General features: G+C 39.1%; 1 protein-coding gene and 1 non-coding gene across 5 annotated transcripts; both read right to left on the reverse strand.

The window, feature by feature from the left end:
- Positions 1-24,594, reverse strand: rbm39a (RNA binding motif protein 39a). 4 transcript variants are annotated; one of them, XM_007908680.2, is made up of 19 exons: positions 24,109-24,588; positions 23,625-23,647; positions 19,065-19,141; positions 16,329-16,378; positions 13,909-14,094; positions 13,050-13,067; positions 10,756-10,833; positions 10,302-10,355; positions 9,634-9,751; positions 8,561-8,713; positions 8,018-8,155; positions 6,928-6,993; positions 6,534-6,738; positions 5,863-5,949; positions 5,092-5,124; positions 4,508-4,589; positions 4,174-4,279; positions 2,753-2,831; positions 1-2,273 (listed from the first exon to the last, which is right to left on the reverse strand). In XM_007908680.2, the coding sequence occupies exons 3-19, from the start codon at positions 19,116-19,118 to the stop codon at positions 2,173-2,175; spliced, it is 1,608 nt and encodes a 535-aa protein (XP_007906871.1). In that variant the 5' UTR covers positions 19,119-19,141; positions 23,625-23,647; positions 24,109-24,588; the 3' UTR covers positions 1-2,172. The 4 variants fall into 4 exon arrangements, with proteins under 4 accessions (XP_007906871.1, XP_007906870.1, XP_007906874.1 ...); XM_007908679.2 differs by lacking the exon at positions 23,625-23,647; XM_007908683.2 differs by lacking the exons at positions 10,302-10,355; positions 23,625-23,647 and having other exon boundaries at positions 24,109-24,594.
- On the reverse strand, positions 14,251-14,398 carry LOC121850401. The gene has a single exon (XR_006085586.1). It is a non-coding gene; the product is annotated as a small nucleolar RNA U89 (small nucleolar RNA).
- Positions 24,595-26,724: the final 2,130 nt, after the last annotated feature.

Here is a 26,724-nt window from a genome sequence, read left to right on the forward strand (position 1 = left end):
TTATTTTTCTTTCATTTTTTTATTTAAGAGTGATTTTGCCTTTTTATACAAAATTTGTACCAATTACAAAATCATTACTTTGGAATAGAAATACCGGGCTGTTTTAATCACACTACAGAAGGGAATTGGGTAACGTTTACACTTAAGAGCTCATAGAGCTTAAAAAAAAACAGCAAAAGACACCACGCACGACCAGACAAAGTTATTATTACCCTTTTCATTCTTCATTGCTTTTTAATATGGTATTTATATTAAAGAAATTCTTGCGACTAAACTTTTCCAATGGGTTTAACTGCTGGAGATTTTATACAACAAAGACAGTGAGAATTACTTTGACCTCTAGGATTCAGTCCAAACATATGCAGTTAATATTACAGAGAGACTAAGCTTACCTGTTATCAGTATCCAAATGTAGACTCATTAGAAGGGATCAAATTATATTTGGCTGTTGTATTATTGGACAGTAACAGCAAAAAAAAACATGCAGTTAAACATAAGGTCCAGTGTACAATTTAGGCGTGGTCATGTAAAGTCAAACCATCATGAATAAGAACCAATATTTTGCTTGTGTTAGCCCAACCCAATAATAGGCTTCCTTTTTGCCAAATAGGAACTGCACATACTCTTCACTGGTTCAGGGTGTCCTTACTAATGAGATTTGCAGTTGTTTGCAGCTTCCTTTCTATTTTGAAGAACAAAAGTTGCTAATATTTTACCACTTGGTAACAGTTACTATTCCTGAGTTTCTTTTTCCTCTTCTGCTAAAGTCTATATACATTAAGGTAAGATTAAGTTTGTCTGGCCTAGATCCTATGGAAGCACAGGGACAGCACATCACTGTTATAACTATTTACAGAAGAAAAGCTCAAGGGGGAAAAAAGGTCACCACTGAAAACAGACCCAAATAAGGCAAACTGTACATACAATAGCTTTAATCTTAAACAGTTTCCTAAAGACCAACTGTACACAAAGGCTATTTAGAACTTTGTATGTTTCTTTCTGCAATGTTTTGAAAAAGCCACAACTTTGGTCATATGTATGCTCGCCAAACCCAGATGAATACCTTCTTGTAGAAGTCAGAAGTGGTGAAATAGCTGATATCTGTATTGCCGTTTAACTCTCAATTTAGAGTGGGGGGAAGTGGACTGAAAATTTCTTTCAACATATTATTATAAATCAAATTATAACTTACAGTGTATCCTTGTTGATCCAAATGTCTGGATAATGCCATCTTAATCCCCTCACCATAGAACTTTAGGATATAGACAATGTATAGATATATATGTGATAAAGAAAAACTCATCCTGAAATTTTACAGGGTAGAAGGGCCACATTTCCAGTTCTTTTAAACCTCAGTGTTTTATATTCCCCACTGTTACCCAGGGTCCCAGGAAACTTTCAATGCTCAATACAAACTTGCCTGTCAGATTGCTTCAGCAGCCAAGTATTCAGAAAACAAACAATGTAACTTGAGCTATTAACCCATACCCTGCTGAGCAAACAAACTCCATACTGTTAGCACAACAAATGCAACATCTTGCTCTGAGGGTTAACCATGGACTTAATGAACAGCAGCGAAGGATGTTATAGAAATAAACGGTCAACTTAAGTATTCAAAGACAGCCGTCTCCAACCCTATCATTAGATACAATAGTACTTTCACATAAAAATTTATATTTTAAAATTTTAATAGGCTCTTCTGGTAAGTTCAATCAGAAGATCAATGAAATCAACTAAATATGTAACTTAAAATAGACAACAAGAATGCAGTACTATTCCTATGGAGTCTACTTGACTTGCAGTAGTCTTATCACAGAAACCACAAAATAACTTCAGTCCCGCACAAGGCGGGGACTGCTTTGCAATGCTAATAGACAGCTTTTCTTTTTGCCCATCAGATGATCAATGCTACTGTGCAGTCAAAAAAAGGTAACAAAGTAAGTAATTAGCCATAGGATGCTTGTGTAAATCTACATGTCTGCCATTTTATTTTCTTCCACTAGGGCTTGGCAAAATTGAAAAAAAAATCGTCTCAAGTCTGTAGGAATTTGTCATTTTTCCAGTACTTTTCATTTGTATTAACTGTACAGCAGGAAGTTATGAAGTTGTCCACATTCCTTGAATTTTTGCCCGAATTCAACCCCTTCCCCCCCCATCCCCTCTCCCCAATATCTATCGTCTTGCTGGGGTCAGTAGCTGGGTGGTTGTCAGTGAATCTGGGAAGAGGTTGTGATAGGTTGGAAGTGGTACGTAGGCAGCAGTGATCATTTTTCCTGATGAAATAAAAATCCAAGTTAGGGTTGTAAACACAAAATTCTATTAACAGAAGAAATACCAACATAACTGGGAATCTACACAAAATATCAGATCAAATCCTAGGACCACCCCCCCCCCACTCCCAACGCACATTTAATCAATAAAATGTTAATTACTAACTCAGCATTTTAATATATTCCAACTCCAAATGATTAGGATGTGGTAATAGAGCCAGTGGCACAAACACGATGGCCTTCTTCTGTGCTGTATAATTCTATGATTTTATGAAACAGGACCCCATTGAGAGTTCAGCAACATACAGGACATTACTGAAGCAAAATGAGCCAAGATCTGTGTAACACCATGCACATCCACAAATAAGTGATCATGAACAGGAATACAGGCCAATATCTAGATGATTTTACGGAAGGAGCAATAAAGAAATATACAATTCATAGCCTAAGAGAAGCCAAAGATCGCAACCCAAAGTACTTACCTGCAAACCATCTTCCATGCAAGGCTCCAACAGCAGCAACAGCCGCAGCTATAGTGGGACACTTCACGTAGACATTTCCCTGAAGAAAGGAAGCAGAAGGAACGTCAGTCCAATGCTACCACCGCAAGCCCCAACAAATTACCAAGATACAAATCAAAAGGCTGCTTTGTGGGGGAGGGGGAAAGGAAGATCAGCGAACTTACACTATTTTTTGACATTAGATGTTGCCATCACAATTCTGACAAAGAATTTTTCAAGAATTACAGGTCAGAGAGAAAGCCTGAAAAACATCAAGGCAACTTAGCACTCCAGTCTATCAAATAAAAATATTACACCCATTGACCACTCTAGTTATAATACTAGTTTCATCTGTGACAGAAGATAACATGAGTTACAAAGCTTTCTTCAAAGTATCCGAAGCAGAAAGTTTTGATGGGATGACCTGAGCTAATCTTTTTGCCATTAAGCAATGGTCATTCTTGAACTCTGCAACTGGTTTTCCTTTTGATCATAATCACTTGGGTTGAATAATCTACTTTGTAAAATCTGGTACATCTCATTTTCAGTCCAGTTTCCTATTGTATACTGCTGATGGGGGTTCCTGATATATGGACACCATAACCCTGGCCATCCTAATAACTTACCAGATCTTTGAGATACTAAAACCAATTGATAAAACAATGTTGCAGAAATATTGAAATGTTTACTGCCCTATTCTCTTCATATAAGAAAATTATGTTCCAAGTAAGATCGACTCTCAGCACTTTCTGCAACTATAAAAAGTGAACATCGTTTATGTGATCCATACTACCTACAAAATATCTCAATTTGTTTCTCTCTCTTATGAAGACATCAATTCAGGCTAGAGTATAAATCCAAGAATGTCTCCGACCAAACATCCGCAGGGTCACCAATTATCAGCCGGACTGGCGAGCAGGAAGTTCTGGTTAAGCAAAATTACAATGCCGGTACTAGCATTGACCATCATTTTTCAGCACTGCAGGTTTCCTTATGTGTGCAAATTTTTACATGGGTGTTAAGAAATTCATGCTCAGTGTTGGTGTGAGCTAGAAGAGTTAAGAGGCTACACGAGGGACCGTAGATTTTTTTTTTATTTCGGGCCCGGGCTGGCTAGGTTCAAGTTCCAGATACTCGGGAATCCAGTAAGGCAGTGATTTACTGCAATGGGAAATTATCAACCAACCCATGGAAATTCTAGATTTTCAATTGTGACCCTAACAAGCTCCTTGAAGGTGCTCACAGAAAGCTACTGCTCACTAACTGAAACTTGCTACAACAGGGGGAATATTCCATAAGATTCTGTACGCCAATTTCAGCAGTGCGGCTGACAGCAAATTCATACCATAATTGAGACAATAAATACAAAGCTATAAAGTATAACCAAAACAATAGATGCTCACCTGGGGTGAATTTTTGTCCACAAATATGTGAATTACTCCTCCATGTTTGTTGCATTCTTCAATGACATCATCTCTGATTTCTTGGTCCCAAGCTGGATCATCTTCCCTAAAGAATGAAGTTTCACAAACAATCAGAGTGTGATGTGGAGACCTTGATGTGCAATATATTCGACTTAATTTGAAGAGTTTCTTTTCTAAGTTTCTAAAAGCCTTCAGTGCATGTGGCAGAAATGTTTAAAGAACAATAGCTTACAGATTAAAGATAAGATATTCTAGATTGTGATCCACAAAAATATAGCAACTCTTTCCTTTGATGGAAGTTGAAGTTACTTACGATTGTGGGTTAAACATGTTGGAGAGCTGGAAACATTGTGTTGCTATTGGTGGTGTTGACATAGCCAAAGGAGGATTTAAAGCTGAAAATCAAATTATAATAGGTTAAAAATCCTGTTTGAAATAAGACATTAAACACTGCATATAAAATCCTGTCTTGAACTGTTGTACATCATTTCCTTACATTGTGTAATATGGTGGTTGCTCATAAAGTGGGAATAGCCACCATAGGAAAATAATAGACGAGGATCAAGCTTAAACTTGAGTAAATTTGGACTAAAATATACATACAGTTGAAGGCAAGTAAATGAAGCTGGCATGACTATTTAGCTCTATAATTTAGAATAGTAATATGCATTTGATATAGCACATTAACACGTTGTTGAGACACCTTGAAGGCTTCACAGGCTATACTGTAAAGTGTGTATTTTGTGGGCGAATGCTGCACCAAGCAACGTTCCACAAGTAGCCATGAAGTGAATGATAAATTTTATCTGGGGATTGTTGTCTGGGCCACCAGGAGAAACTCCTTCCTCTTTTCATAACTATGAATTGCCCAACAACAACTAGCAAAAATAAAAGTACCTTCAGTCTGCTGGATAAGCCGGGCTTGCAAATCTGAGTATAAAACAAAGAAAAAAATTAATTCACACCAATGGGGAAGTGCTTAATAATGAGAACCATCACAAAATTTCTTTTCTACCTTCCAATGTGTACTTTACTAAGTTTACTACATCAATACTGCATTGCAACAAAGCACTGCAGCACTACTGGCCTGAGACTTAGTCTCTCAAATTGTTCATAAAATCCAATTCACAGTATAAACTTTATTATTGTACAAAGATTAGATACTTCCTTGATTTTATGACTTCCTTGTCAGCAACTAAAACGTCAAAGACAATGAAATATTGCGATATCAGAAGACACTAAACTGACCTTTATAATGAAAATGCATTATGAGGGGTTTTGATAGATTAGATAGGGAGAAACTGTTTCCACTGGGAGCTGGGTCAGCAGAACCAGGGGACATAGATTTAAGAAATGTTTTTTAACCCAGAGAATTGTTACGGTCTGGAATGCACTGCCTGAACGGGTGGTGGAAATAGATTCAACTTTCAAAGGGAATTGGATAGGTACTTGAAAAGGAAACATTTGCAAGGATATAGGGAAAGAGCAGGGGAGTGGGACTGATTGGGTAGCTCTTCCAAAGATTTGGCACTGGCATGATGGGCCAAATGGCCTCCTTCTGTGCTGTAATATTCTATAACCTGAAATGAAGTGGATTTATTATTAAAACCCAAGTCAATTCAGAGATAGAACAGTTTACTGGATAAGAATACTGAAATGGCACCTTACCTGTTACAGCGGCCATGGCGCCCAATGATATGTTGCCGCTCATCTGCAATGCTTGCTGAGCCGCTGGGGGAATCTGCAAGCCTGTGCCTGAAAACATATAATTAACATACATGAGCCAAATATGAACCAAAGCCTCTGATGAATAACATCTTTTATGTAATGTACAGAAATTTTCATTTAACCTTGAAGAATCAAAAACAGCTAAACCTATATGGGTTAAACTGTCAAAAATAATAAGTCTTATGAATGGAAAAGTGCAAGAGTAAAGCAACAACAACTAAATTTGTATTGCCAAAACAGCAATTATTTGATAATAATAACCCTTGCATCTGATATAGCGTCTTATATCTTCGAGACGTGTCAAAGCGCTTTAGAATATACAGTAAAGTGCATATTTAGTGGGTGAATGATTTATGATAAGCATTCACTACAGCTCTGTGTTTGCTTTGAAAAAAAAAATCAGCTTTAACTTGTTCCATTGAAACAACTTCACGAGGATAAACAGCACAGAAGCGGCAGATAAAATAGATTCTGTTTTAGATGCTGTCACTGAACTCAGATTTTGAATTTTATTTTGTGGATAATAAAACAAATCAACCTTGAAATTTTCTATCAGTAACTAACCACAAGCAATTTTTAAAAACTTGTCATTTCCTCTCCCAGCAAGCTACCTTCTGCAAGTCGAGCCATCAATTGGAGGCGCCCTGTGGTTCCAAGGTCAATACCGGTCCTTTCCAGCTCATCACTATCCAGGAATGAGCTAGCGTTTGATGAATCTGACCTTTCTGTAACATGACCGACCTTCATTGGTCTACCGGCAAGCTCAAAGCCATTCAGCTGCTCCAACGCCTTCTTTGCGCACTCAGCATCAGAAAACTAAAGAGAACAGAAAAGAGACCATTAGTTTAAAAAANTATTTCCTGGTCAAAAATTTGATTTACAAATTGAAGGTGAAACTTAAAATGCACAAATCAAGATGCACAAACTCAAAAGTAAAAATCTATTTAAAACATAAAACTGTTCATATCAAATTTCACTGCAACTTAAAACACAAACCATACTCACCGTTATGAATCCATAGCCTTTTGACCGACCAGTTTCACTATCCATCATTAGCTGTATGTTTTCAATCTAAAGTAAAACATAAATCAACATTAGAAACTACTGCATACCATTATGCTCATGGAACATCTATACTATTAAAGACAAAGTAACTGTGTGTCTGTCTACCGATTGATATAAAGACATGATTTATACTTCATTGGAAAGGTCTTGCATTCATGAGTGCCATGGACAGTTTTTTTTAGGGATCTCCTATCGTTGTCGAGCTATATTTAAAAAATGTTTTATAATGATAATCCTTGCATTTGATATAGCACTTTTCACATCTTCTAGACAGAAATAGACTGTAAAGTGAATTGACTGTATATTTGTGGGCGAAATGCAGCAGCCAATTGCGCACAGCAGTGTCCCCCAAACAGCTGTAGATTGAAATGACCATTTTTTTTTTTAGGAATTATTAACAAGGCATGTGGAGTAAGGAAACTTGCCCCAGGTTTCGCCCTGCCAGGAATCAAACCCAGGTATCTCGCTTGGATTGCGAGTGCTCTAACCATTGAGCTACAGGACTCCACTTTAATTAAGCACTAACATGCGGTATGCTTGTCATGGTATCCATGGGCTCTGCAACAAAGTAGCCACATCCTAAAGAGATACATCTATACTAATGTATTCTGTAAAAAATGTAAGGTGTATTTTTGCCTTCCAATAACTCAAGGATCTGCCGGATCACTCAGCAAACCCCCTTGGTTAGCGTAGCTTTGATTATACCCAGCTGAGTATAGATAAAGACAAAATGTCTGTCTGTATAAATCTACATTCCATATAGGATCTTATTACTCTCTAGTTTTAATGAATATAAGTATAATCACCCCAAAGCATTACAAAGCTTTTAGCTGTTATTAAAGTGTGGTGATAGCGCATTAGAATGGGAATGGAGTCACAACACAGACCAGACCGTAAGTATTCAGGCTACGGCACAAGTGTACAATACACAGGAAGGGAAGCCACATGTTATAAGATGATGGTGCAGTTTGTGGACCTGAAAAAATGCTTTATAACTGAATTCCTGCATTCTTGTATTAATCATACTTACTCTCCCAAAGGGTTCAAAAATTCCCCTCAGCATTTCTTCAGTGATATTGAAGTGCAAAGATCCTACGTATAGCCTCATTGGTCCTGCAGTTCCTTTCTGAAGGTTGTTAGCAAGGGCTGCAGCTCGATTCTTCTCAGCCTGTTATAAGTACATAAATGAACCACATTCAGAACTGAACCATATTGCACAATTCTCCCTTAAAAACGTGACGTAAAGCTGAAAATTATGACCGTGACCAATTAGGACCACCATTGGCGTTCAGCCTTTCTGCCCCCACACTATGGAACTCCATCCCACATTCCCTTCGCCTCGCACCCTGCTCTCGACTCCTTTAAGGCGTGTTTCAAAACCCTCCTCTTCGACCGATCCTTCGGTCACCCTTCTTGATCCCGACTTCCAGCTCAGGTCCAAATACCTGACTGTCCAGCACCTTGGGACGTCTTCCCAATGTGAAAGGCACTGTGTAAATGTAATTTTGTATTGTATTATAATTATCAATGTTCAAACACAACAAATCCCCCAAATTAAGAGATAGCCTCCTACCTGTGAAGCTTGAACAATAATTGGAACACCAAGTAATTTCTGCCCAGTCAGACCAATTGCAAGTGGGACAGAGCTCACATCAACAAACTCCACGTAAGCGATTCCCTTTGAACGCCGAGAGTTCCTATCCGATATCATTCTCACATCTCGAACCTGTGTAAATACAAATAATATGCTTTTACTAATCAGTTTTGTGATTTAACAGAACTAAGTACCCTAAATAAAAGTAACAGCGATCACAGTACTCCTGGCTAGATTTTCCTTCTTCAAATGTTTAACTTTTAAGAAATTCATTCCAGAATAATACCTATTCTTTCAGTTACAGAATGGAATGAGAATCAGGGATAATAAATTAGGAACACACCCACTAAGTTTGTTTTATTATTATGCCTGAATTTAAGCAGGTCTCATCATAAACCTACAACCCTTGCAACCAAACCACTCTTCGCCAGAAATTATTTCCCACAATGAACCCAATGCTTCACATCCCCTCATCATAGTCCATTAGAAATTCTTCAATGTCACACTTCCAGATAAATTCAGAAGATACTTCAGGGTTGCAGGGATCTTAAACAAAAATCCTAGGTGATTTTGGATTTTATTTCACTAAACCTATTTCAAAATCAATACACTTGAAAATAAGACACTAGCATTCATAAAACACAGAACGCAAGCTCAACCTGCACACAACACCCCACCTCAACAATCTCATTATATACCTTTCACACCACATCAACTGCTGCTCCACCCAAAGTACGAGACATTTGTGTGCTCAATTAGCTGTCATTAAGTACCTCAACCAACATTTAACATGATCCCCAACAGCTTATGTTTTTGATTTCAACAGCCTCACCTCAATAAGGCTTTCTCAGCACTTGCACTGAACCTTACCTGTATTTCTGAAAACAGACCCAGTACACGCCAGAAAAAAGACATTTCCATACATCTGAATGGGACAAGCAACAGACAATCTTTAAAAACTAAAGTCATACATGAGGTACGCTACCCTTTTGAATTAAGGCTCACTTTTGCAAATCCACAAAAGTAATATTGTTTAATTGCAAAGATTCTACCTTTCCCACAGAAGAGAAAAACTCCTCCAAGTCTCTCGGTCGAATGCGTGCTGCAAGCTGCATGCAGAACACTGTGCGGGCATCTCTTTCCTCAGGTGATATGTTATCGATTGGCTCTCTGTTAAAAGCAAAATTCTTCTTAGACGTTGAAACAGTTTTACAAAAATTCATAAATTCTACATAATCAGCACCAAACTGGTTTAAAGTGCAGGTCTTTACTAGGATTGTGTGACTAAATGAGCAAATTAACTGGTAGGACTATCAGCAAATAATAACCTTTGCACCCGATAGTGCCTCATCACGTCAAAATGCCTCAAAGGGCTTCGGTTTTCTGTAATGTGTAGTGACCGCATTTGTAGATATATAATCTTACAAAGCTAATAAAGTTGATAAGCCAATTTTTTTTCAATCTAGTAAATTGTTAGCCAGGACATGTGCTCATATTCTGTCATATTGTTTTCACAAAACCATTTCTAAACCCAATAGACCAGAACCTCCTGGACTACATCAGGAGTTGCATCACAGGAGGTGCATGCGGAGACTCGGTTTCAAAAGACATATCTCGGACTCTCACAGAGCACGGTCTCGAGTAGTTGCAGCTCATTTGGATTAGCTAATGAACAGAATTAAGAAAGTCAAAATTTGAGAACATTCCTCTGCAAACAAACCTTATTGGGCTCTTATCCCTTTTATGTGGGCTTCTGCTTCTGGAACGCCGACGACTTCAGAATTTCAAGACAAAAGCAAAGAGTTAGTAAACATTCTAGGTAGGAAAGAAAAATCACAACAACATTGAAAGTATCCATAAAACTATGTTCGATCCACATTCCTGTAAAATAAACAAAATAGACACAACAAACTTTACAGAAAGTGAATTTTAGTGAAACCTAGTGGAAAACGGGTCCAACAGCAACCCCCCACCCCGTAAACAATTTTCTCCATTAACCAGGAGGACAGAGGCCAATTGTCGTAAACTGCTACTCCAGATATGCTAATTGAAACCTATGACCTGCAAAGGCCCAATTTGGCTATTTAAGAATTCTTTTTTCGAAAAAGTCACACAAATAAAGAAGAGCTGCCATTAAAACCAGTTTTCATAAATAGACTTAATTGAAGTCCTACCTGATTTTAATGCCAGGCTGCATGCCCATCTTTCCTCTGCCCATGTTTCCACCACCACCACCAAATTTCGGCCCGGAGCTAAAGTTAAAAATAAAACACAGAGCTAGTTATAATCACAGGACACATTTTCAGCAGGGCTGGGATTCATATAAAGGCTCAAATTCATTATATTCCCAACTGCCTGTATTTAGCAAAGTAGAAACAAATTGAATTCAATAACAAATACAGTAACACAAATTAAAAATCAAATATTTCTTCCCCCATTCTAATTTAGTGTAAATTAAAGTTTGAATCCCCACCTTTGATGCTGTCCCAGTCCCCACTATACAGAATTCTGATGACCAATATACACAGAATTGACACAAATCAATTTTAAATGCATGAATCAATAGGGATGGCATTCATTTAATTCTTTAATAGCATAACTAAATCAAGGACGTCACAACAACCTCCATTCAAAGTAGTGATGAAGGTAATTAATAAAGCCAATCAAAAAGCACATCAAATTACAAAGGAAAACCCGACATGCAAAATACTAAAATGGCAAACAAAAACTGGACTGAATGCAAGATATTCTGTGCAGCTAAACAGAATAAATTATTCACTTTGAAATCGGTTGCAGGGAAGGTAACACACAGCTGATGAAAATGCATTAGTGCTGTTTATAGTTATTACAGAGACAAGTGATGAGTTTCCTAAAAGAACCCTAGGTTTTGTGTTGGCGATCAGAGTACAAACTTTAGTCAAGATCCAGGAAATCACTGGTTACCACAATAGCATTAACGGACGCCCAGTCCTATGGACAGTCTCCGAATAATGCTCAACAAAAACTAATTATGCATTTGAATTTTAAATGGCTTTTTTTCACCAGTCACTGGACCATTTATGATCCAAAAATAAATCAAGCGTGACTAATCCAGTCCCTGATATAGTCAATTCTTCAAACTTTTAAAACTATTCAAGCGCATCACAGATGCAACCGGAAAACGAGTGTCTGCAATTCACTGCTTCTTGGAAGTCCATATATTCTACAATTTCACATTTGTCCCATTTTATCTAGCTCTTCCTAAGTACTGATACTGCTACCTATCCATTACCGTATCAAATCATTTCTTGAACATCCAGTATTTAACCACCCTTTCCTGGTAACTCATTCTAGTTGTTGATTAACCACCATGCAAAGAAATACTTCTGCTTCAATATCCATGATAACCCTAATCTTGTGCACTGCCAAAGGTGTATCTGAAGGTATTTTTCTAGGTTTACTTTTTCAATCACAATGAACATTTTGTGTACTTTATAATCCTCCTTGAGACATCTTTTCCCATTTGTTAGCTCATCCCCCTAACACAAGGATTAAATTTAGGCTTAGTTTTATTGCTCTCCTCTTCACTATCTGTGTTTGGGCAGCACCTCTAAGATCAAGACATACATGCAGTACTTTAAATGTGGCCTACAGCACAGCTCGAATCAGCTACCCAACATCATGTTTGTTTTGTTCACTGTTTCGACTTGATAAGTGATGAGTCTCTTTGCACTCTCTTGGCAAATTCTATCCCATCCCATATCTGTTATTTTTACTTTTAATATACAATATCTGCCATTCATCTGAACCTAAATGAATTCAACTTGTCAGGGATCAGCCTGTTGCATAATATGTCAAGCTCTCTTTAAAAAGTCTCCCTCCTCTGATTCAGTGCCCCCCTAATTTTGTTTAACCGCAATTCAATTCTTCAGAGATTTGCTTGAAACATGGGAGTATGGAAAAGCAAATTGAGGTTATTCTCATTACCCAAGGATTTGTTATGAAAGTATACATTGCAGGAAAAGCAGTTTTTTTTAGGTGTAGGAGGAGGAAGAAACACATCTGACAGTCAGCGTCTTGTTGAATGGACAATTTTTTTTATAGCTTTACGTCATTAAACTATGCTGTCAGATGTTCTGACAACACAAATCCCAAAATAGCTCGCTCCTCAACTGAGCTAAATAATCTTGATAATAGTTGTTTGGCAAGTTATAAAATTCTGAGACCCACAACTACTTCCAAAAGCTCCTGAAGTGATATTTATTTGTGGAAATAATTCCATTCAGGTCCATTTCCAGATGAGTTTGAATGTAAAAGGCAGACAAGGTTTGTGACGGGTTCTTAATTCTTGAGAATTATCAACCAAAGCTCATCAACAGACTTGATAGTGCTATGCATCTTCCTTCTCACAAAGTTAATTAAAAGGCTTAATGACAGATAGGGTAAAATCGCAAAATGGAGAAAATCAAAATACACTACATGTACTTACATAAGTCGCTTCTCCAAACTAGGTAAATAAAGATGGCACAGAAAGAATTTACATGAATATATACCCAACAGTCAACTTCCAAAGCAGTAGCAATTCAACATTTTGCCTGAGGTAATCTTATATAGGGTATTACTTCTTTTCCCATATTTATCAAAAGCTCATTTGATTGCTAATAGAAGAAACATTCCCTGCGTTGTAAAAAAATCAATTAGAAATAGCTGAAAATTTGACTTAAAAAAAAGTTCAGCCCAGCTAGCTGAGATCCTTAAAATGAAACTGTGCCATGAACATTACATTGCGTTATATATCAGCCATTCACTACAACTCTTGAGGTTGCTGTTAAAGTTACAGAATCCTGCTGTGCTTGGCCTTACAGGAACAGAAACCTATTTCAACATTCTACAAGACCATGGCTGATCTGTACCTCATCCAATTTCCTACTTTTGCCCCATATCCCTTGATACAGGGATACCTAAAAAATACCTATCCACTTCAGTCTTGAAAATTTGGTATACTTCTGGTATACCTCAGGTTCATGCAATCACTTGCACTTATGCTTGGTACTTATCCCCAAGCCAAATCAGCAGTATACAAGTTTATAAGACAAGATCCCTTCTACAGCAGCCCTATATATATATGTATACACACACACACACATATCTATGTGTGTGTGTGTGTCTATCTATCTATCTGATCACAAAATTTCATACATTTCTTTCCATTTAACACTTACTTTCTAACAATGAAAAAGTCTTAATTTAAAAAACATTTTTGGAACCATTGTTGCAATCACAAAAAAACTCATGGTTCAAAGTTGTTACTTATAACAAATTTAGAAACTACAAATAAGGGAACGTACAATGGGCTCCTGTAGCGGCCTCTCTCTATCCTTCGCCGATCCTTGCTTCGACTGCGACGGTGCTCTCTGCTTTTCCTTTCTTTGCTCCTACTCCTCCTCCTTTCACGTTCTTTGCTGCGCCTGCGTTCTTTGCTTCTGCTTCTCTTCCTTTCACGGCTGTGACTCCGACTTCGGCTCTTTTTCTTTCTGAAGAAATAATAAATCATTTGTGGACAGTCCCAACATGAAAGACACTATACAAATCTAATTTTTTTTGTTTTTGTAACACTGCCTTAATGTACAGTTACTATACTACACTTACCGAGTTATCAGATGCTATACTTCAACCTAACTTAATTTGATTTAAGCCTGTCCACACTCACACCTGAAACCGCCAACCACTTAGAACGGCTTCAATATTGTGCTCAGTGTGTTGATTCTGTTGGTCCACCCTTACAGTGGAAAGACAATACTTCGATTTGTCCACCAAGATTATAGACCTCACTGTAAACAGATTGAATCCTCAGTGTAATGGTGCAAATTACTATTTACAACTTACATAATAAGAACATAAGAAATACTAGACGAAAAATAGACCACGGTCCATCGAGTTCACCTTCTAGATGGTCGCATATGTCCCAAACTGCCTATGTACTGCATCCCCTGATATTGCCTAAAAGAAAACTATTTAATCTGTGTTTGAAAGAATCAACACTTCTTGCTTCAACCATCTCCCTAGGGAGCCTGTTCAACAGGTTCGCTAATCGGTCACTGAAACCGTGTTTGCGTAGAATCCTTCTGAATTTATCCCCCTTCAATCGCAGACCGTGAACAAGCTGACTTTGCCTGAATTATATAAAAATTCATGACTCTTTCAAAGTGGTATAAATCAATTGCACGTCTGGGGTAAGAATAATCATGAATTGAACATGGCATACTCACAGGGATTCAGGTTATAAATTCACACTGGAGCCCCACTAAGAACAATTAGCAATAATAATAATCCTTGTCAAGATCGATAAGCTGTTGTACCAAAAATAGTGACTATGTATACATACACAAAATTTAAATTGTCTCCATTTTCAAAACAATTGAGGAAATAAGTCTTCTAATAAAGTCTGCAGCAGCTATTGAAACCCCAAATACAGTATCAATGCCATTCAACTTGGGTGTGAATATTCATAGGCTGCAGATCATCCAGAACTCTGCAGCCCGTGTCCTCTCCTGCACTCGGCTCCATGACCCCATCACCCCCATACTTGCCCAACTCGACTGGCTTCCCATCACACAGAGGATACAGTTCAAGATCCTGGCCCTCACCTCCAAAGCCCTCCATGGTCTTGCTCCCCCCGAGCTCTGCGACCTCCTAACCACCTACCATCCAGCTCGCTGCCTCCACTCAGCGGGCTCTGGTCTGCTTCACGTTCCCCCACCTTGCTCGCCCCACTGTTGGCGGGTGGGCCTTCCGCCACTCTGCCCCCACCCTCTGGAACTCCATCCCACAGTCCCTCTGCCTCGCCGCCTCCCTTGCCTCTTTCAAGATCCATCTCAAAAGCCTCCTCTTCAACCGTACTTTCGATCTCCCTGATTCTGTCTGCCCTCCACCCTCCCCGACTCCCAGCTCGGGTCTGTAACTTTGTCGGTCCAGCGCCTTGGGACTTCCTCCCGACGTGAAAGGCGCTTTACAAATGTCATTGTGTTGTTGTTGTGTGTCATTCTATTGCTATATTCAACGTGACAAGGTGATGCTTTCAGAAGCAGCAAAATTTGCACCCAACCAGTACAAGCATGGTACTGGGCTAATTTAATAAAAAAACAAGTCACAGAAATGGCTCTTTAAAAACAAACCCACAATTTCGGTGATTTTAAACATTTCAGCTTGAGTTAAAGTTACGTGGAATAGGAAGTACAAACCAGACTACATAACACTCTACTACCAAGTCCAAACAGCATAGAATATTAGGTCTACTGTCAAACCTTTTAAGGACAGTGCCCCCTTTTCTTAATGTAAAAAAAAATTAGTTTTATTTTAGATCATCCAAATACCAAATTTGGATCCAGTAGCAACTCTAGATTCAGTAAAAACTGACAAAAGAATGTAATTGAATTCTTGAAATTTCCTAAGCTGCAGATCAGTTGGTAACAAATGCATAAATTGCAGTGAAGCTTTCAAAACAGTACTTGGAACAACTTAGGAACATAGGAACAGTAAGCCATTCAGCCCCTTGAGCCTGATCCAGCATTCTATTAGATCATCCCTGATCTGTACCTCAACTCCAAATACCCGCCTTTGCCCCATATCCCTTGATACCCTGACCTAACAAAAATCTATCCATAGTCTTGTAAATTTGAATGGACCTAGTCTTTTGAGCAAAGAATTCTAGAATTTACTTTAATTTACTTTATATTCTAAGTTTACACTACAACTTAAGAGTACTTACTTTTTACTACGCTCCTCTTGTCCATTGGCTTTGCTCGATTTGTTCTCATCCTAGGCAGGTCGACAGAAGAACATCAGAATGACGAAGGGGAAACATTTTGCAAGTCGTGAGGGGAAGGGAAGAGGGAATAAGAAAATATAGAACATAATCATTTAAAAGATATTACTTTTACAAGAAACTCTAAAGTTTCTTTGAAATGGACCCTTCTATAAACATTACACATTTTAATTACACAAGTTATATATTAGGTTTTAGGAAGATAGGAGGGTAAGATAATCTTCTTGCTGCTACTGACACAACGATCAGTACCAGTGCTAAAAGTATGCCTAAGACAAGTGTGGCTGTGTTAGAAAGCCACAGACGATTTCCTGCGACCAATCCTGTTCCTCACGTCTTCGCCCATTTGTGCTGGAAGGGTGCGACTGTAAGAGCTCGAAGTCACCTCTCTCACACATCTCGCCCTGAAGCAAACAGGGAATCACACCTCTTAGTAACGCCGATTCCCAAGAAATCTGAAGTCGTCAATAATCCACCAGTTCAGCCTAATCATTCCCTATAAATGTGGTCCTGTTTACACAGGGAATATTATTCATATTAAACCAGGTAACTAAAGGAAACACCATTCAAACACAATCAGGCTATTTTGCAGCGACAAAGCTTGACGAATCACATCAAGATCTAATTATGGTCTTAAATATATGAAAGATAGGTCACGAATATCCAAGCTTAGGTCCATCACTCCAGGGAAAGTAATTCCATGAGTGATTTTTTTTAAAAAAACGCACTTGCATTTTAAGGATAGTAAAAAGACCCCACTAATAAAATAAATTGTGCAGCACAAACATGAATGAATAGTTTGAAGGTAATAGTAAATTAACACTATTAGCAAATTGTCCATCCACTGTAAACCCTTTACCGATCATGGAAATCTATAAAATGTCATTACTGCACCTGTGCGATAGGTCAAATGCTGTTCCCTAACAAAAACATAAAAAAGTCTGAATTCCAGCTGTAGGCTAAATAAACCTTTGTACTTCAGCTAATTTCCTCTAGAAAATATCCATAATGTTAATGATGGACCAGAGTTAAAACACAAATGTTCTGTAATGTTAAACAAGCAGCTACTGATAAATATCATTTATTTTCTTCCGAGGAGCCACTTTGGTGACTGCATTTAAATGTATTTTACAGACAGGCAGAACAGGAATGTATATCCTAATATGGTTTCTGCCTTACCATAAAGGTATGTGTTAATGTTACATAAACATTATGGCAGCAGTTATGCGGCTAGAAGAAATGACCGTCAAGCCTTGAGCTGGGCAAAACAAAATATTGTGTTAGAACAGACAAAAAACATTATGCATTTGTTCTGCAGTTTGTGGAGTTTGACTTAAAACACATTGACCACTTTTTATAATGCATTTATGTTGTGAAACACTAATCAGTTACAACAAATGTACATTACCTACAGAAGAGAATCTACAATTTACCTTCTAGGGTTCAAAGTTAGATGGATATTTGGTAGGTTTACGGAGGCTGTGTTTAAAAACTACTGAACAGCAGGCGACGAGAATCCCTACATTTCACAAAAGTTCATCACTTTAATATTTCTCTTTGGTGTTAACCTCTGAAGCAATGTACATGTGAAGCTGCCTTACAAACACTTCCTAAACAATAAAGTCACTCAAATTTTGTCAGATTTGTTTTAATTTAAAAAAATACCAAAAGGAAATGGTATCATCACTACATTCTGCTTCATTAATCGAGACAATTCACAATTATTGCAAGCTGCTCAAAACACCACAAATTCTCTCAACTGAACATAATTTAGTTCAGAGGGAAGGGAAGAAGTCCCAAAATAATTTAGGGTACCATATAGATCAGCGTCAGTTCCATGAAGAATGATTTTAGCCCAGTCTGGACAACATTTAGCAGTACCACCTGCACTCTCAGTAGTTCGTTCAATGGCCCACCATGTGAATTTCCTGAACCCAGCCTGCACGAGATGGCCAAACTAGCCATGTTATAAGCTTCCAATCACGAATAACTCAATTTCTCTGTGTAAACAGGGCCCCGTTTCTCTGTAGAAGTTTAATTTATCAATATATACATTATATACAGGTACGTTGAAATTTAACAAATGAATATAGCTTACATGTTTAGGTTCTGTGAAACTTCTTTGCATGCAGAACATTAGCTTTTTTTAAAAGCTCTACATTACGGATTTTGTTGTGTTTACAGTTCATCTACTCCTTGATACTAAAATGCAATAAGTTTACTGTTTAAAACCGTACTTTCACCTTGTTGCTATACCAAAGAATAGGCCATCTTTTCTTGGGCTTTGGGTTTTTACCCTGGGTACCACAGAACAGCGATACTTCACGCAATTACTACCTTATTGTTTGATAGTTCAGACTGGAATCAAAGCTGTATTCATGGTAGTAGAGATGTGATATCACTAGGCAAGTCTACAAAAAGAGATAGATGGGCATTTATTCATCACTCTACTCGAAACTACTGCAAAAAAGAACTCATTTCTAGTTGCAGAACCAGCTCAACAGTAAAGAAAAACTTTACTTAAATGTAGTGAAATATTTGTATTCTATATGCAGTAAACATTAAAATGAAAGGGTTATGGAATTGTGAAATTCAATGAGTATTGCACAGCAGTAGTTTCATAAATGGTGCTATATTGTTCTGTACTTATGACCTGTGTGGATGTCATTGCTTTCTCACCTCCTTTCTGTAAGGTGCCTCGAGCATTGCTTCAATATCTAAGTCATCTGCCATGTTTTTTCCTCGCCGACTGTCTCCTGCAAAACATACAAAGAGGAGTAGGGATGGTTAAAAATACAGTAACTACCTAAGATCAAAATATTTTGATGGTTAGAACAATGGAAGTTACTCCATCAAAAAGGGTGCAATGCACTTGCCAATTTGTTATGACAGTAGGATTTAAAAATCCTACCTTTACCTCTGCCCCAAGTATTGTATAATGTAGGATGAACTACGACCGTTCCTATTAAGAAAATTAACATCTTTGCTAGGGGAAAGGGTGAAAGTAAGACAAAGTGACTAAAATATTGCTGTGGGCTTAGTTCAAGATTTTATATGAATATTTCTCTAGGTACTGATAATAGCTTCTGACAGTCCATTTTTTACTAGTCAGAATACTACATCTGAAGTCCCTGTAGCTTAGTGGTTAGAGCACTCGCTTCGCAAGCGAGAGGACCTGGGTTCGATTTCCGGGCAGAGCGAAACGTTGGGCACGCTTCCTTACTCCAAACACCTCGGCTCACCTAGTAGTAAATAGGAACCCAAATGTTAGTCGATTGTCGGATCACTTTTCTAGGGGTAATAATCCCTTCAAAAAATAAAAATATTTGGTTACTCCATCCCCAACTGTTTGTGCGACACTGCTGTGCACGATTGGCTGTCGCGTTTTACCCACAAAATATACAGTCAATTCACTTTACAGTATTTTCTGTGAAGCACTTTGTGGTGCCTTGCTAAGGCTATATCAAATGCAAGGATTATTATTATCTGAAAGTATTAAGGTGCCCAAATATTGTAGTTAGGAAAATGTTTTCACCCTGACAACACTGGGAGAACATCTATTACTTAAGTGGCTACTTCAGATTTTGAAATTAGCTACTATGCTCTCTAACATGCTTATTATGACGAGTGTAAAAACAAGTCAATAGCACACTGCATCCCCAAGGAAGCTTTTGTTCCATCAAAACAAACATAAGCAGTAAGAAACCTCAACATTTACAACATATCAATTAGATTAGTCTTAATGTAAAAGTAGTAAAGTTTTCCTTGTGTGAAAACATTAGGAAAATGTTTTGACAAATCCTGAGTCTATACTCATGCCGCCACTGGTGTCCTTTAGGATCTCAGGAGAAGCAGCTGTAAAAGTTCACAAATAAAAGGATCATACACAATACACAATAATTAGACGTGTTCAGCAATATCAGAACAGTCTAGCCAGCCAAAGAATATAGAACGTTTTAAGATGTTTAAATATAAATGCAATTCAACATTAAACACTACTGCAGTAGAGAAAGTACTTTTTTATAAATAGAATTGAGCAGCTATAACATATCCCAAAGACAAATATTTTTCAGTAATAAAGGAAATAAATGAATATGAGATTGAAATGCCCTTAAGACTATAGGGCATTGAATGTATCCATCCAAAATATGTTAGTGCGGTAAATTTAGAAATGCAACCTTCACGTTACGTGGATAACCAGGCAGTAATTTCTGAGGACATGCAGGAGGCTGGATTTTAATTAGCAGTTAAGACCGACGATTTTCCACGGTGTATATACAAACAGATGAGGACAATTTATCAGGACCTATCTATTCAATTTCAAGCTACAATGATACATACTGTTGTCCACTAGCACAAGTGAGATTTTTACAGTTTAAATTCAGTTTCTATTTCATCTGCACCGTGGAATTTGCCCACTTACCCTCAATGGTGGTCATCAGATTTCATTGCTGTATGAGTACTGTTAAAAACATTGGCCATGGCTGTATCTGCATTTTTTAAGATGTTAATTTTAGCTAATTATGAACAATCTAATGCCATTTTATCATGCAATTTGCTTTTACTTTTTTTAAGTTAGCTGAAAATAAAGGGTTTTAAATGTCAGTGTGGCTACATTTATGCATAAATTATTCAAATTGGACCCCAAAAATATCGAATAATGTAGTCCCTTTTAGGCGCCTGTTTTTAAAATCAACAAATATCTCACAACAGTTCACACAATATAACTGGTTATCATTAGTACACCCATAAAAGTTGCGTAACTCAGTGCACGGTTCTTAATGTAATCATGTTTCTCTAAATGCTACGATGATTTTTTTGAAGCTGTATCTTCAACAATTAGGTAATTGATTACAAACAAGCCCTCCCTCTCCTACTACCAAAGAAAGAGCCTAACTGAAGAGAGTTGGGAAATGTAACTTATTTTAAAACTCACCAGATGTATGTGGGCAGGGTAGGAAAGGACAGTATTCCATCCTAGTCGACCTTGGTAGAAATGAAATAGCTAGGCTACCTGAGGTGAACATGCCCAACAGTCTAACCATCCTGATTTGACATCAAATCAAATCAGGATAGTTATGTCAAGATCAGAAGAGGCTTAATTTGCAAATTTACTTCAGTAAGCAAATATCTGTAGTTAAGTTTACAATGTGCATTTTTCATAATATTGGGAGATCAATATGCAGATGGTGAAATTTCTCTGCTTCATAATTTATAATTCATATAAATATTCATATAAATCAAGGAACTTCCAGAATGTTGATCTTCCAAAAAGGCCAAACAATGTGAATAAGTTGCCTCTGTAAACTTCTGCGTACTAACGTGAAGACTCATTTTGCAACAAATCAACACAATTGCCACATTTCTATATTTCCTAACAAATTATACATACAATGACAATTCCAATGTCACCATACAGAAATTAATTTTCAACAGATCTCAAGTCCATTCTTCTGGGTTTAAAGTCCCTATTATAAAATAACATTGATAGTTCTATTAAAATTTATTATTCAAACAACGATACAACTTTGGTGTCTTGTTAAATAGTCTTCAAAAACATCAGAACGATTGTCCGCATCACAGTCGAGACAACTATCTTAATTTCTGAAGACAGAAAAATGGAAAGTTAAATTTGACATAGTAAATAATTGTCCCTTAAAACAAGTACTGCTGGTCTGGCCAGTTCTTCTGTATCAATAGCAGATGCAGTTTGCCTATAAAATAGATGCTATTGTTCTCAAGATTATCCAGTAACCCCATGTAATCCAAATTACAAATAACAGGAACAAGAGAAAGGGTACCTGGCAATTTTAACTATTATATAGTTTGCTTTTCCCATTTACAAATGGATTCCTCCCAAATCTATCAAACAGCCTATTATCACAAAAATGTGTAGCAAGAGCAAACAGGAGCAAGATTGCTGCAAAAATTTAGGAGGGGGGGCGGAGAAAAATCAAAACTTCAATTCCAAGTATTCCCATTTAAACACTTGCACTTTATAAAACTAACGAAGCCACGTACAATAATGATCTGATGAGTATTTCCCAATGTCACCTAAAGTACCGAAGACACATTATGACCTTATCAATTATTTTTTTTAAAAATTCAGCATGGCTTTTTAAAAAAATACCACAAATTAAATTGCATAAAATTTAAGAATTCAGAACTTCTCTAATCTGCATGCCCCAGCACCACCCCCCTAAAATTGTACTGTGTCATGACAGAATTAAGTGAGCTGTAACGTACTCACTGGGCAAGTTCATAGCTACTACACATGCAAAAAACAACCATTTGAAACTTAAGACAAGAGTTACGGGCAAGTTGGTGACAATATAGGACTATGAAATGGCTGTAACTGAAGAGAATGGGAAAGAATAGCACTGACCTCATAAAATGGCTCTCATCAAGGCTGCGCATAATGTCAAAATAGTGTAAGATACATTGCTCTTCTCCCCAGAGTGCAGATCACCCATCAAAATGACAAAGTCAAGAGCTTGATTTTCTACAGTGCAGCCTTGAATATGCTCTTTTAAAAAAACAGTAATCTGGAACCCTCCACTATCACATTTGTTTGCTGCGCAGCACTGCACCAAGGAGAAGAGGCTCTTTAAAATAAATGTGAGCCTAATGAGTTTATTTAAATTGAAAAGCTACTGTTCTTGCATATAATGTAGCCATCAAGTTCACAAACTCTTATTGTACAATATTCCTGAATACACTGTACTGAATATATCCAATAACCGAATGTATTTGGTTAAAAGATTGCGAGGATGGAGGAGCAAAAGCCACGAAGCCGGAGAAAAATGACTTGCAACAGGAAATAAATTTGCACTGAACATCAACAGCAGGCTGTGCCAAAATCAGGCTGCGCATGTATTAACCTGGAGATTAAAAAAAACTTTACCGGGTAGAAACACTGCATTTAAGCAAACATTTTCAATGTTTCTGCTCGATTGTTTCTAATATACTATATCGTACAAAACGCTCCTTGTGTGGTGGTTCGGGGTGGGGGGGGGGGGGGGGGGGGGGAGAGGAGAAACAAAACTAAACTTCGCTCTCTCAAACCGTTTTAAAACGGAAAAAATAAAGAGCCTGCATACGAAACTTAACAAGTAAAAGTACAAGGCAACAAACCCTCGACACATGTTTTTCGGGCTCCCGGTTTTCCATTTTCTTATAATTTATATACAGTCCTCTTTTATTTTTAAAAAAGTATACGTAAGATTTACAGATCATTACCGTTCGTATCTTCAGTCTAAGACCTGAGGAGGGAGGGAAAGAAATTATGAAATGATCCGTGGGTCTTACGCCAAAGCAGAATGCGCGTTTATAGCACGTACACAGAACAGAGAGGAAGGGAGGGGAGGGGACGAGAGGGGTATTGCACAATAACCATTTTATTTGGGGGGGAAGGGCACTCTTAAATCGGACATTTCTTCCTTCCACCCTCCCCTTTTCCCCGAAACGAGGAAGGTCCGATAATTGTTTTAAAAAAAGGTAATACAAAAAATAAAATTAAATCGCTCGGAAACGTTTCCCAATAAATTCAAAAACACACACACATATATATATATATACAGATATAACCTCCTTCCCTCAAATTAAATAAAAAAACACGAATTCAAACGAGATTAACACGAACGAAGCCGTTTAAGACTACATTTTCTATACACGCGCGCACACACACACGCACACGAATAATAAAAACTCGCTTGACATTTACCTGAAGGCGTGAGAGGAAGCAACGAATTTTTATTGTCGAATTATTTTTTACTCTTGAGGAAGGTCTCGAGTTGGGGCCTAGCGTTTTTTTCTCTCGCTTTCCAACCTCCACTTTTCTCTTGCTCTCTCGCTCTCTCTCGGCTTTCGTTTCGGGCCTTCTTGCCGCGGCTCGTCTTGCGCCCTCGGGCCTTGTTCTGTCGAAGGATATTTGTTACAGAAATATAATGATATATTTCGCCCCGTCTGTGTCGCTCTTTCTGGTTTTAAACGGACTCTCCGAAGCGGTAACAAATCTGTTTTTAATATATGACCCAAGAAAAAATATATAGAAAGAGAGAAAGACTTTTTTTTTCTCTCTCTCTCCCTGGCTAAATTTTAAACCCCCCGAGTCCAGAAAACCGGAGCCTGAGTAACCCGCCTCGCACGACGACGACCGCTGAAGTGAAACAAAATGGCGCCGGCTCGCTGCGCGTCTGTTTGCCCGCCAGCCCGGAGGAGGGGTTTCCCACCGTCACCCTGCAGGGGCGGGACGCTGCGTCACGTCCAAAGGCCCCGCGCGCGGGCGCCGTAGCAACGGCGTCACCACTGGCAACGTCAGTGACGTAGGCTGTTGTCTTTGTTCCCCCCCCTCTCCCCCCACTCTCACCAAATGGCCCAATGCAATTGAAATATATAGAAATAAAATATATTATTATACATTATAATACATTTAAAAATGTTCGCAGCGCCTTATCGGGTTGCGTACCTCAAAGCGCTTCACGGCTAATTATTTTCCAGTGCACAGACTCTGTGTATCGATAGCCAAATCTTGCCAATGTCATTAACGTAACCCATTGGGGGCCATTTTCCCCCTTTATCCCCTACTCTTCCTCCCTCCGTCCTGTCAGCTCAGCCCCAGCTCAGTCGGTAGCATTTTCGCACAGGAACCCTAACAAGAATTGCGAGGCGAAAGAAAGAAGACCACGGTCCATCCCGTTCCACCTTCCACCATCCTGGCAACTGCACGCACATGTCATGTCCCAAACGATATAATAATCCTTAATAAAAATAATAATAATCCTTGCATTTGATACAGCGCCTTATCACATCTTCGAGACTTCTCAAAGCGCTTCACAGAATGTACTGTAAAGTGAATTGATTGTATATTTTGTGGGTGAAACGTGTCAGCCCAATTGCTCACAGAGGCGTCCCACAAACAGCCGTGGATTAAGTAACCAATTTTTTTCACTTATTCCAAGATACTTCCTAAAATAAATCTATCTAATTTGCCTCACAAACATTTGGGACTCTGAGCTCACAGTCCAGGCCAACACTCCTGTGTCTTCTTCATATCAGCCTGTCCGCTCCCTCTGCTCGGCGGACACTGGACTGCTTCAGGTGCCCCGCACTTCCCGCCCACCATTGGTGGTCGGGCATTCAGCATTTCTGCCCCAACATTCTAGAACTCTATCCCACAGTCCCTCCACCTCATCCCCTCTCCTGCCTCCTTTAAGTCCCTTCTGAAGACCTTCCTCTTCCATCGTGCCTTGGACCAGGTCAGGAGAACGTCCCAAGGTGTTGGGCATCCGCACCCGTGCTGGTGGTTGGGATCAGGAGGTTTGGAGGGCGGGGAGGGTGAGGGTAGGAGGGTGACCAAGAGCACGGTCAAAGAGGAGCGTCTTGAAGGAGGCAAGGGAGAGGGCAAGAAGCTGTGGGATGGAGTTGCAGAGGGTGGGGGCAGAGAGGCTGAAGGCCTGCCCCCTCAATGGTGGGGCAGGCGAGGCAGAGGACGTGAATAGGCTGGAACCCACTGAGAGGAGGGAACCGACAGATTGGTAAGGGGTTAGGAGATCATGGAGGGAGGGATGAGAAAGGCCATGGGGGGCTTTGAAGGTGATGAGGACCAGGATCTTGAACTGTATCAACTGTACCAGTGGAGTCGGGTGAGGTTGTGGATGATCAGGTCACAGAGCCTAGTGTAGGTGAGGAGTGGGCTCTGTGAGGTGTAGAGTGTAGAGTGCATCCATGGAAGGTGATGCTCTCAGCACCTGAGGTACAGAGGCGCTGCTGGGAGCCAAGCAGGAGGGCCTGATTGGCTCGCGCCAGCTCCTCAGCACCTCAGGCTCCGGCAACATCAACCTCCATGGTTGTACACTACAACTCAACAAGCCAGTCAGGAACCTAGGTGTCTTGTTCGACTCTCAACTGTCTTTTCTCCCCCACATTCAAGCCATGACCCGCCCTGCCTTCCCTCACCTCTGTAACATCGCCCTACTCCGCCACTGCCTCACCCCTCAGGCGCTGAAACTCTTGTTCATGCCTTCATCACCTCCAGGCTCGACTATGCAAACGGAAAGGCCTTCCCAACCCCTCCCTCCACAGGCTGCAGATAATCCAGAACTCTGCAGCTCGTGTCCTTTCCCACACCAAACTCCATGATCCCATCTGCCCCACTCTTGCCCGACTCCATTGGCTCCCTATCCTTCAGAGGATCCAGTTCAAGATCCTGGTCCTCACCTACAAAGCCCTCCATGGCCTCACCCCACCCTACCTCTGCGACCTCCTAACCCCTTACGAACCCGCCCGTTCCCTCCACTCAGCCAGCTCTGGCCTGCTCCACGTCCCCCAACCCACCCAC

Source organism: Callorhinchus milii, unplaced genomic scaffold (assembly GCF_018977255.1).
Source record: "Callorhinchus milii isolate IMCB2004 unplaced genomic scaffold, IMCB_Cmil_1.0 Scaffold18, whole genome shotgun sequence".
In the NCBI taxonomy this organism is placed as follows: Eukaryota; Metazoa; Chordata; class Chondrichthyes; order Chimaeriformes; family Callorhinchidae; genus Callorhinchus; species Callorhinchus milii.

Bases quoted from the DNA above. Each gene is read 5' to 3' on its own strand.
- rbm39a (XM_007908679.2), bottom strand. From the start codon at position 19,118: ATGGCAGATGACTTAGATATTGAAGCAATGCTCGAGGCACCTTACAGA. The intron at 16,379-19,064 runs GTGAGAAAGCAA...CGACCTGCCTAG, and splicing joins AGGCACCTTACAGAAAGGAG to GATGAGAACAAATCGAGCAA. The intron at 9,752-10,301 runs GTTTGTTTGCAG...TGCTTTTAACAG, and splicing joins AGGGATAAGAGCCCAATAAG to AGAGCCAATCGATAACATAT.